The 11,479-nt window shown below is 35.7% G+C and overlaps 1 protein-coding gene across 1 annotated transcript; it reads right to left on the bottom strand.

The window, feature by feature from the left end:
• Positions 1 to 476: 476 nt before the first annotated feature.
• LOC127161163 (uncharacterized) lies at positions 477 to 5,270 on the bottom strand. The gene is made up of 6 exons (XM_051103809.1): positions 5,200 to 5,270; positions 4,366 to 4,647; positions 3,472 to 3,789; positions 2,190 to 2,480; positions 1,705 to 1,851; positions 477 to 668 (listed from the first exon to the last, which is right to left on the bottom strand). The coding sequence occupies exons 2-6, from the start codon at positions 4,412 to 4,414 to the stop codon at positions 613 to 615; spliced, it is 861 nt and encodes a 286-aa protein (XP_050959766.1). The 5' UTR covers positions 4,415 to 4,647; positions 5,200 to 5,270; the 3' UTR covers positions 477 to 612.
• Between the last annotated feature and the right edge of the window lie 6,209 nt (positions 5,271 to 11,479).

Genomic DNA, 11,479 nt, shown 5'->3' with positions numbered 1-11,479 from the left:
CAGTAAATGGATATTAATCATTTAATGCACTTTCAATTCACGTGACCTTTGACTGCTCCCCGGTCTGCCCACTGCTCTGGGTGTGTGTGTGTGTGTGTTACAAATCTGGTCGGTGTTCTGCGGACACACACATTATTACACACAGACTGGCACTGACAATTTCCAATCACCACGTGTTTAATCAATCACCCTTTCCCGGACTTTCTCCACACGGAGTATTGTTGTTGTTATTTTCATTGTTAGCGTTCCCTAGTTCCCGTGTTCCTAGATCCCAGTGTTTCGTTCTCTCGCCTGGTCTTCTCGTTTTCGTCTGTCTCGCCGCCTGCCTTTCTGGACTCTGGCCTGTTATAAGGATTGCTCTTTCGTTTTACGTCTTGGATTATGTTTGCCGCTGTTCGGCTGCCCACTGCCCTCTGTCTGACCATGTGTTGTCCTTCAAATAAAAGTGGATCCGCTTCTTTGTTTACAGAGTGTTTGTTCACCTTTCACTGCTGTGTGTGTGTGCACTTGGATGGGTGAAATGCAGAGCACAAATTCTGAGTTTTGGGACATCATACTTGGCCACATGTCAGGTCCTAAAGTTATAGTTTCATACTGAAGCTGCTGGAAACCTTAGAGTAAAATCGTTCCTGACTCATCAGAGTCATTTCTTCTGTTTTTAGTGGAACCTAAAGAGTAACACAGGAAAAGATATAAAAGAGTCTAAATTAATTCGTGAGAGTAAAATTAGCAGCGGCTGTATAGTAATGACCAATCACCAATGCATACCAGTGAAGAAAATAAATATAATATAATTAATATCAAATCTTTAACCAGTTGAGGTCAATGTCATTTATTTATTTTGACTTTTTACTACACCTGCCATAAAACACTATTTAATTTGAACAATTGATTTAAAATACACCAAATATCTTAAAATGAAAGATATTCTGGAATGAGGACATCTGTTGAACCATCTTAAACAGATGTTGTCATAAAGTGAAAGCTTTGTTATGCTATAAAGCAACAAACATATCTGTATCTGATTATCTCTCCATAATTCAGTAACATCTGTTTTTAGAGTGACTGTTTGTCCCTCCATCACTGATACTGACTTCATTTCAGTGTTTACAGCAGCACAAAAATACAGAACAGAAATTAAATCAAGAAAACTAACAATATCAATAACACTAATAATGCAGAAATCCAATCCATTAGACTTTCCTATTACAGAATAGGAGATTACAGAGGAAACTACCACTCTAGACTCTAAAAAATCACCTGGAATTAACATAATGGAGTTTACTAGGGGAATGTTCAGACTGTAGTATATGTCCCCAGCATATTTTTATTGTGCTTTCCATTTTGTGTGGTGGCCAGAAAGAGGTATGGTGCTCCCCAGCACAGACACCTTCAGCACCATGGAGAGCATCAACAAACTTTAGTAATTACTTTTCATTTACTTGTAAATTAATTTTATTTTAATGTCATCTACTTGTTTTGCACTATTCGTTTTAACTGTATGCAGCAACACTGCAAGTGCTTGGATAAAACTGAAACTGAACTTTACAAAGAAAGAATCTGAAAACACATGATTAACTAATACTGTTTCTCCTTTATTACTGTTTCTTCAATTTTATTTTATGTAAGCTGAATTGCTTTGGAGATTTGTAGTCACAGAACCAAACAGAAACTAACAGCATTTTGACACATACTAATACTTACACTTCTGCTTTGTTTCATGCGACTTGCAGAGACAGAAAGTCACACCAAGAGCAACAGCTATGGTCAACGTTGACAGGACTGCACCCACAAATACTGCTTTCATATCATGTAAAATTAAATCCTGTGCTGGAGTTTCTACATGTGAATCTGTAGTAAATAGAGGGAGACTGTCATTACTCTGATTTATAATAAACACTGTAAATCATCAGCAAATCTAATATAGAGTAAATGTGAATGCTGATGAATAGAAAATCACACTTCTGCATACACAGTCACCATGAAGTACTTTCGTTTTTGAATAACTACTTTCTTTTAGCTAGAAATGGATTGGACATAGTAAGAAAATGCATATTCACTACAAAACATTCAATCCTAAGATTTTAACCTTGCTAGATCAGACCAGTTCTGCACTGTAACTGCATCTCACATCCACTGATCAAAAACAAAATGAAAAGATCAGTATAAACTGAATGACTTATTCTCACCAAAGACAGCAACATTGAAGTTCCTAATAATACTGCTGCTGCTGCTGTTGATCTGTAGTTTATAGAGTCCAGAGTCTGTTGTTCTGGTGCTTGTGATGGTCAAAGATCCAGTCTGATTGTCCAGCTGTAATCTGTCTCTGAATCTCTCTTTATGGGTCTCATTAGGATGCCCATTGATTTCAGTGATGAGAATGTCATTAAAATACCATGTCATCAAATCATCTGGATTTACTACACCAGTATATAAAGTGACCACTTTTCTCTCCTTCACTGGTACTGTCTTCTGTTGATCTATAGCAAAAACACAAGAAGCAAAAATCAACACTTAACTGAAGGATCCTTTTAAGAAAAAAAAAAAAAATTGTTGTGATGACAAATACACATATTAATTTTCTAAATCTTGAGAAATTCAGTAGAATCAAAAATAACTGCAAAATGAATTATTTTAGTTGTTTTTTTTTCTGAGCTCCTCTCTGTTACATCTTCTGTCTCGTTTAGCCTGTTTTGTGTTGAAAAACAGGCTGTTTGAAATAGCCTATTTATTGCTTGAATTTCCTAATGAAATGGACAGAATTTGAAATCTGAGACTTTGTTTCATATCAAAAGCAACACAAAACCTAGCCTATTGCTATTTATTAGAAGGAAGGCGCACTGAAAACAGCATAGACCAAAAGATCAAGTGGGATTTATTTGTTCATTGAGAATCTCAAATCTCAAATGAGAATCTCTTAAAATTGAGAAATCGATTTTTTTGGTGTTTTGTTTTGTTTTTTTTGTTTACCTAGCCCTAGCATTTTTTGTTGTTTTTAAACACTGCGATGTGAACCAAAAAATAAATAAATTAAATGGTGTATTCATAACAAAATGACAGTGGACAGTCATTCCCTAACGGTTAGAGAGAATGACTTGTAAATGCAATTCTCAGTTCGTAGGTGGGGGAGTGAATGAACAGTGCTCCTTATACCTTGAGTACCCATGACTGAGACGATGAAACCCCAATTGCTCATCAATTCCTACAGAAAAAATTGTTTCTCACTGTTCTGTGTGCGTTCACTACTTATTTGAGTGTGTGTGTACATGTGTGCGCACTTAGATGGGTTAAATGCAAATTCCGAGTATGGAACACCATACTCCACCACACATCATGTCACTTTGTATCATTTATGTAGTTTTTGGTGTGTGTTTAGGTAGGGTTAATTCTGTTAGTTCTGTATGCTATAATAAACACAATAATGTTGTGATTTAAACACACATTATTTTAAATATTCTTTAAATGACTCACCGTGAACAGTAACATTGAAGATCTTTTCACTGCTGGGGCTGTCTAAAATCTTCAATTTGTAAAGTCCAGCATCTGAGGTCATTATGCTTGTGATGGTCAGAGATCCAGTCTGATTGTCCAGCTCCAGTCTGTCTCTGAATATCTTATCACAATGAACATCTGTACAGGTCTTGCAGAGTATTCCAGTGATTTGTGCTAAGCGAATGTCATTAAAATACCATCTAATTCGGTCTTGTTGGTTTGTTTTAACACCAGTGTGTAGACTGACAAAATCTCCCTGCACCACAAACAATGTAATTTCTTCAACACCAAACACACCTGAAACAAGAAGAAACAAACAGTTAATTATAAATCACTTCTAGAATATTGGTGCCAGTGTTAGGAAAAGTCATTTTTAAAAGCATCTAATTAGTTAGTTACTGTTTATGGAAAGTAATGCATTATATCTGTGTTACTTTTTTAATCTGGGCAGGGCTCGCTTTATATATATATATATATATATAGAAGTTATATTTTTGTCAAATGTAATAGCCCTTTCACACCAAAAGCGTCAGACTGAAGGAAATGTAAATTCACGTCTGTACAGCAGAACGCAGAAGAAAAAAGTTCAACACCCTATATATATATATATATATATATATATATAATAAGAACAACAAATGTTATAATAATATAATATAATATAATATAAAAAAAATAATTGTATTATTTAGATATTGTATTAATTATTGCAGGTTTTTGTCATAGGATTTTGTCATATTTCACATATTTCATATTATGACAGAACAGCGTCATCACAAATGCTATAATATATATATATATATATATATATATATATATATATATATATAACTGAAAGTGTGTACACTATAAAAAAAAAAAAATACGTCTTACCACGGTGTAGTAAAACACACGCTGAGGCCAAAACAACGAGAAGCTTCATTTGGACCACCTTTCTTCAGAAAAAAAGAACTTTGGTTCAGTGCAGTAAAAGCCCTTTTCCTTTTGCTTTGATGCGGTCATGTAGATGGTAGTTCAGCTAGTTTTGACCACGCTGTACAATCGCCTGGAAATCTCCGGTGTCCGGATTTTATGCAGCATTGGGCGGAGCATACATACATATTTATGATAAGTTCATCATGATGTGCATGGGACTAAGAATTTTAGTTAATGCTCCTTATATCAGCAGGTTTTAATGGTTGACAAAAGAAAAAAAAAAAGTTTATATATTTTCAGCGTTCCACAAATCTATCCCTAAACTAAATTTGTTCAACATTTCGTAACAGATTATAATGTTTTTTATTAGTTTTTCTTCGTGTTTCCAATATATACTTTTTAAATATTTCATACAAACAAATATACATTTACAAATTCAGATTATAACAAGGTTAAAGACTCCACTTGAAAAGTGAAACCATTAATCCCAGAAGACCTGGATGATTACAGCTACTGATTTCCAATAGTAGCGCAGATATTGACGTGAACCAACTACCATTTCAATTTATTGCTATGCTCTTCTGTTTCCTTTTAAGTTTTAAAACTGTCATTCTCTGGCAATGAGTTAAATAACCTTCAACACCATATCAGTGGCCTAATAAACATTTTGCAACCTACACCGACTGCGCTCTGTGTATCTGGTTGATGCAACGCTGCGTGATCTATTTTATGCACAACAAGCATTCATTCAGCATTATTTACAAGTCGTAACGTTTTATAAGTTTATTTTACCTTCTTTATTTTTTTACTAAGCCCCAGATGGCAACACTCTCAAAGTTTTGATCCGTTTCCTGGAAGAGTCGGAACATATTTAGCGTTATTCTGTAGTGTGAAGTGAAAGTGAAATTTGACAGTGACTGAGTCTTTCCCCAGACCAGTTAATGATAAATCAGGTCATTTAAAAGAAACATTCTGTCACGCCTTACGCGTCATGCGTTGTCTCAATGCTGATAGACATAGTTACAGTAGTACATAGTATCATAGTTACATTCCACATTAATTATAGACGCCTGCCAGTTTTGACAATAAAATGAAACTAACTTTAAAAACATATCAAACAGTTTGTTTAGACTTACAGGATACCGTACCCTGCTGTCATTCAAATTATGATTTAACAAAACAACAAAAAAAGTTATAATAATAATAATAATAATAATAATAATAATAATAATAATAAAGGCCTTTATAAAACTGCCCTTCTAGTGCAGTACAGGTAATGACAACTGTCGTCTCCTGTTGGTTTACACTGCACACACTTTAGCATTATGTAATTCATTCACTCATTTTTGGATTGTGAGTGACAGAAGAACATAAAGAAACAGAGGCGTCATGCCCATTGAAAGTGAAAGTAAACGATTTTTGAGCCAAGTGGACTTTGAATGCATCTTCCAAAAGACAAAAAATAGCCGAATAATATTTCTATATTTGATATAATCACACAGGCATTATTAGAACGTTCAGTGCGCGCAGCACATCTGCTCAGCTGCTAAATTCAACTAATCATACAAGTTTCATAAAGTGAATTTATGAATGCAATGATCAGAGGTGTTCAGATTAGTCATCAAAGAACACTGTTTTGTTCACCCTCAGCCAGTTTCAGGACTATCTGATGTAGCATTACATTAAAAAGCCCTCCAAAAACTCATATATAGCAAGTTGTGTCTTTGAATTTGGAGAGCTCTAAAAAGAAACTCCCATTGCACAGGCCAGATTCAATTCAGATTGACAGTCCACCACCCCAGTTTGACCCTCAGCCAGTTTTAGGACTATCTGATGTAGAATTTCATAATAATAGCCCTCCAAAAACTCATATATAATGAGTTTTGTCTTTGATTTTGTAGAGCTCTAAAAAAAAAAACTCCCTGATTGCACAGACCAGTTTCAATTCAGATTGACAGTCAACCACCCATATACAACCAGTTTTGTCTTTGATTTTGGAAAGCTCTAAGAAAGAAACACAATGTTTCCACAGAACAATTTCAATTCAGATTGACAGTTTTCTTATTTAGAGCTATTCCAAATTAAAGACAAACCTGGTCATGTCTGAACTTTTGGCCAGCCAGTCCTCAAACTGGCTAAGTGACACCCTAGGGAAGTGGATTGTCAGTCTGAATTGAAACTGGTCTGTGGAGACAGGGAGTTTCTTCATTTAGAGCCATTTATAATCACAGGCAGACCAGACAGAACATGAGTTTTGGAGGGCTTTTATTGTGTAATGCTACATCAGATAGTCCTGAAAGTGGCTGAGGGACACGCTGGGGTGGTGGACTGTCAATCTAAATTGAAACTGGTCTGTGCAATCACAGAGTTTCTTTTTTAGAGCTATCCAAAATGAAAGACAAAAGCGATCTTATATGAGTTTTTGAAGGGCTTTTCTTATGAAATGCTACATCAGATAGTCCTGAAACTGGCTGAGGTACACGCTGGGGTGGTGGACTGTCAATTTGAATTAAAACTGGTCTGTGCAATCACAGATTTTCTTTTTTAGAGCTCTACAAAATCAAAGACACAACTGGTCATATATGAATTTTGGAGGGCTTTTTTTTAAATGAAATGTTACATCAGATAGTCCTGAAATTGGCTGAGGGACACACTGGGGTGGTGGACTGTCAATCTGAATTAAAACTGGTCTGTGCAGTCAGGGAGTTTCTTTTTTAGAGCTCTCCAAAATCAAAGACAAAACCATTTATATATTACTTTTTTGGATGGCATTTATTATGTAATGCTACATCAGATTGTCCTGAAACTGGCTGAGGGACATGCTGGGGTGGTGGACTGTCAATTTGAATTAAAACTGGTCTGTGCAATCACAGTTTCTTTTTTAGAGCTCTCCAAATTCAAAGACAGGACTTGTTATATGAGTTTTTGTATGACTTTTATTATGTAATGTTACATCAGATAGTCCTGAAACTGGCTGAGGGTCACACTGGGGTGGTGGACTGTTAATCTGAATTGAAATCGTTCTCTGCAAACAGGAAGATTCCTTTTTAGGGCTATCCAAATTCAAAGACAAAACAGGTAATATATGATTTTTTTGGAGGGCTTTTATTTTGTAATGGGACATCAGACAGTCCTGAAATTGGGGGGAATGACATTCTGAAGTAGTGTACTGTTAATTTAAAGTGAAACATTTAGTTACATTTAGTTTCATTTATAGTAATAATGGGAATTTACATATAAAAATGGTTATTTGCACGTTTATAAAAGGCTTTAAATAAATGAAAGCCAAAGATCGCTTTTCCTCTGATGTAGGCTTTTGCACGCTATTACCGTAACGCGTAGTACATGAGCACACGACAAAATAAACTGGCAGCTAGAATGACCGTGTTTTTCTAAGTGGTGGCTAGCCTGACTGCGGTTATTTTTAGCTGGTACATGCTGGTAATTTAACCCACTAAACATTGGACGTCGGATAGACGTGCAGATCATGTCTATATTGGGTCCGTGACATGGAAAAGACGTGACTACGACGTCATATGCGCAGTGGGAAGGTGAAGAGTCGTGTTCTGACTCAATCATTTAGACTTTGCAGAGATAGGAAATTCTTTACAAATGCGTGTTCATTTAGCAGAAAAGGAAGACCATGTCTTTTCACCTCAACCACAGACAATGCGATTTCCCAACACTATGCACCAACAGGTTACACTACTTTTTTACACCACACGTTTCAGTTTAAGCTGCTAATGTCACAGTACACAGTACTAAGGTGGTCTTTATTTATTTATTTATTTATTTTAACATTATTATTCAATTTACAATTATTTTCTTTACCATGAGATTTAGGTTATAATCACTCAGTATCCCACTGTTCTACATCTAAATATTTAACATCTACTTCTAAAAACACAGTCAGGAAGTTCCCTGATTGTGTTAAATATGTAAAAGTGGGAGACTAATAATCGTAAATGATAAAAACTGAAGAATGTTTTCAATGTTGAGAACAGTAAAGGCTACTGTATGTAGTACAAGACAAAAGCTTCAAAAGATGTGCATGAGGAGGGTCTTCATACTCAGTTGGGGGATGATCACACACCAGGTTGTGATCAGCTTGAGTTGGGATGATAAATCAGACTTTTTACAGAACTTTTTGAGGATGTTTCAAGTCTTGGTTTTGTTCTGTTTGTGCTGGTGGTGTCAGATTGGTAAGTTAAACAAAAGCATTTTTATTGCTTAATACAATATTTAAAGTTTTAAATTGTGATGTGTGAAATACAACAAATGGTGGGGTGAAAGGTAATGAAACATTATGAAAATGCAAACTCCATTAATGGAGGCTCAGAAATCCCAGGATTTTTATTTTTTTATTATTCTTAAAGGAGAACTCCACTTCCAGAACAACACTTTACAAATAATTTACTCACCCCTTGTCATCCAAGATATTCATGTCTTTCTGTCTTCAGTCGTAAAGAAATTATGTTTTTTAAGGAAAATATTTCAGGATTTTTCTCCATATAATGGACTTTAATGGTGCCCCCAATTTTCAGCTTCCAAAATGCAGTTTAAATGCAGCTTCAAAGGCTCTAAACGATCCCAGCCGAGGAAGAAGGGTCAATTTTTTTTTTTTTCTTTTTTTTTTTCAAAAAATTTGTTTACTTTTTAAGCACAACAGCTCGTGTAGCACTAGCTCTGGGATGCACGTCCACGATGTTACACACTACAGAATCATGTCGAAGGTCACGCGCAACTGATCACCTGACTTGATTCTGAGCTGATTCTTTCCGACAGTGAAATCAATATGGTCCATTCTTGACAGCATTGAGATTCCTGCTCCGTTAACAGTGGTTGGCATTTTCCATACGAGCACCACCATGTCTCGTTTGAACGTGGTCTGCCTGAGGCTTGAGAGATTAGTGTCGCCGCAGCAGTCTCCTCTCTATGTCTAAGTTTGTCATCTGTGTACTCCGGTTCAAAAAGGTAGAGTATGCTGAAAAACTCCATCTCATTTTCTCCTGCAACTTCAGAATCGTCCGATATCGTTGTACCCTTTTGTTTGTAAACAGCATTTGTCTTACTTGCACTTCATTAGCCTTTGCACGTTCGCTTTGTAAACACTGGGTCTATAGTTCCGCCTATATCGCGCGTGACCTTTCAACATGATTCTGTAGTATGTTACGTCATGGACGTGCATCCCAGAGCTAGTATTACACAAGCTTTTGTGCTTAAAAAGTATACACACTTTTTTTTACATTTTATTTACATTTATTTTATTTACATTTAACATTTTATTTACATTTACATTTTATACAACCTTTTTTTTTTTTTTAGAAAATGACAGATTGTTTCGCTAGATAAGACCCTTCTTTCTCAGCTGGGATCATTTAGAGCCCTTCAAAATCGGGGGCACCATTGAAGTCTATTATATGGAGAAAAATACTGAAATGCTTTCCTTAAAAACCATAATTTCTTTATGACAGAAAGACATGAACATCTTGGATGACAAGGGGGTGAGTAAATTATTTGTAAATTGTTGTTCTGGAAGTGGAGTTCTCATTTAATTACAAAAAAATAATAATAATACTAAAATAAATTTTGCATCACCCAGCAATTAATAATCTCAACATAAATGGAACAACATAAATGTCAGAAATGCAGTATATTGTTTAAAAAGTGCATTAAGGAAGGGCTGTGCAAAACCAGTCCTGGAAGGCCACTGGCCTGCTGAGTTTAACTGAACACAGCTGCATGGAGTTTTCTAGTATGCTTAGTAATGCTTCCTTCACATCCTGCTGTAAGTACATAATTCCAAGAGGGGAATGCCTGACGTTCAGCTGCCCATGTTCTTGATATAAGAGGTGTAGCACAGCTTTCACTGATCCCAGTCAAAACTCTCAGAATATTCTGATCTTACAAGATGTGATTACGAGATCTAGAGCACGCGAGGGCTTTGGCATTTATAGTGTTGCAATAGAAACACATAATTCAGCTCTAAGTAGAATGTCACGTGTTGTCATCTCAGAATCATGCAAATTACAACATGGTGTGAAGGGAGCTAAAGTCCTTGATTACCTGGTTCAGGGGGTTGGAGCTAAACTCGACAGCAGTGTTTCCCCCGACAAGTTGTTGGGTATAACATGGAAAATTATGAAAAATTCCTTTCTCTATTATATGAAGTGCAAGTGTCTGATCATATATAAACCAAAATACCTAATAAAAATACCTTACTCTGATGACGCATTGTTTAATTTTTGGGGAGAAAAAAAAAAAAAAAAAAAAACATTAAAAACCTTTTTCTCTTTGCCATTTTTTTGCCATGATTTTTATTTTATTTTTTTTTACTTATCAAATCTGTGCCGTGGCAGAAAAAAGGTTGGGAAACACTGCTCTACAAGACAGTGCCCCCTAGGCGCAGGGTTGGACACCCCTGCATTAAAGGATTTACACCCCTGTATTAAGGGATTCAGTGACAAAGGTGCAAACAGACAAATAACCAATAATAAACAAATAAATAAATATTGTCTGCACACTCTCTGCAAACTCAGCTGCATTTTCCTTTAATACTCATGCTCCTCAGGTGTGTTTCGAAAATTGGTGTCAGTGATGGAGAGAGATTCTGTTACTTTACACACTAATATTACTGAAATATGTGAAGATGGCGATCTACTATGGAAATTTGGAGCTGAAAACACATTGATAGCTGAAATCACTAGAGAGGCTACACATGATGGTCCTGATGGGAGATTCAGAGACAGACTGAAGCTGGACAATCTAACCGGATCTCTGACCATCACAAACATCACAACTCAACATGATGGACTTTATCAAGTAGAGATAACTGCTGCTAAACTATCATCAAAAACATTCAGTGTTTCTGTCTATGGTGGGTAAAGATCATCATTATAGTTATTTGTCTATATATATATATATATATATAAATGTATAACCATTTTATATTTTGAGATCATACAAACCAGACTTACCATTCACTCAACATGCTGAACAAAAAATAAGATTGTTGATTTTTTTAACCATATTTCTCTTTATTCTGTAATGTTTTTCAGCTCCTCTGCCCACT

The sequence above is a fragment of the Labeo rohita genome, unplaced genomic scaffold, assembly GCF_022985175.1.
Source record: "Labeo rohita strain BAU-BD-2019 unplaced genomic scaffold, IGBB_LRoh.1.0 scaffold_569, whole genome shotgun sequence".
NCBI classification, from domain to species: Eukaryota; Metazoa; Chordata; class Actinopteri; order Cypriniformes; family Cyprinidae; genus Labeo; species Labeo rohita.
Note: the sequence above shows the minus strand (reverse complement) of the source record. Positions and strands in the feature narration are given on the sequence as shown.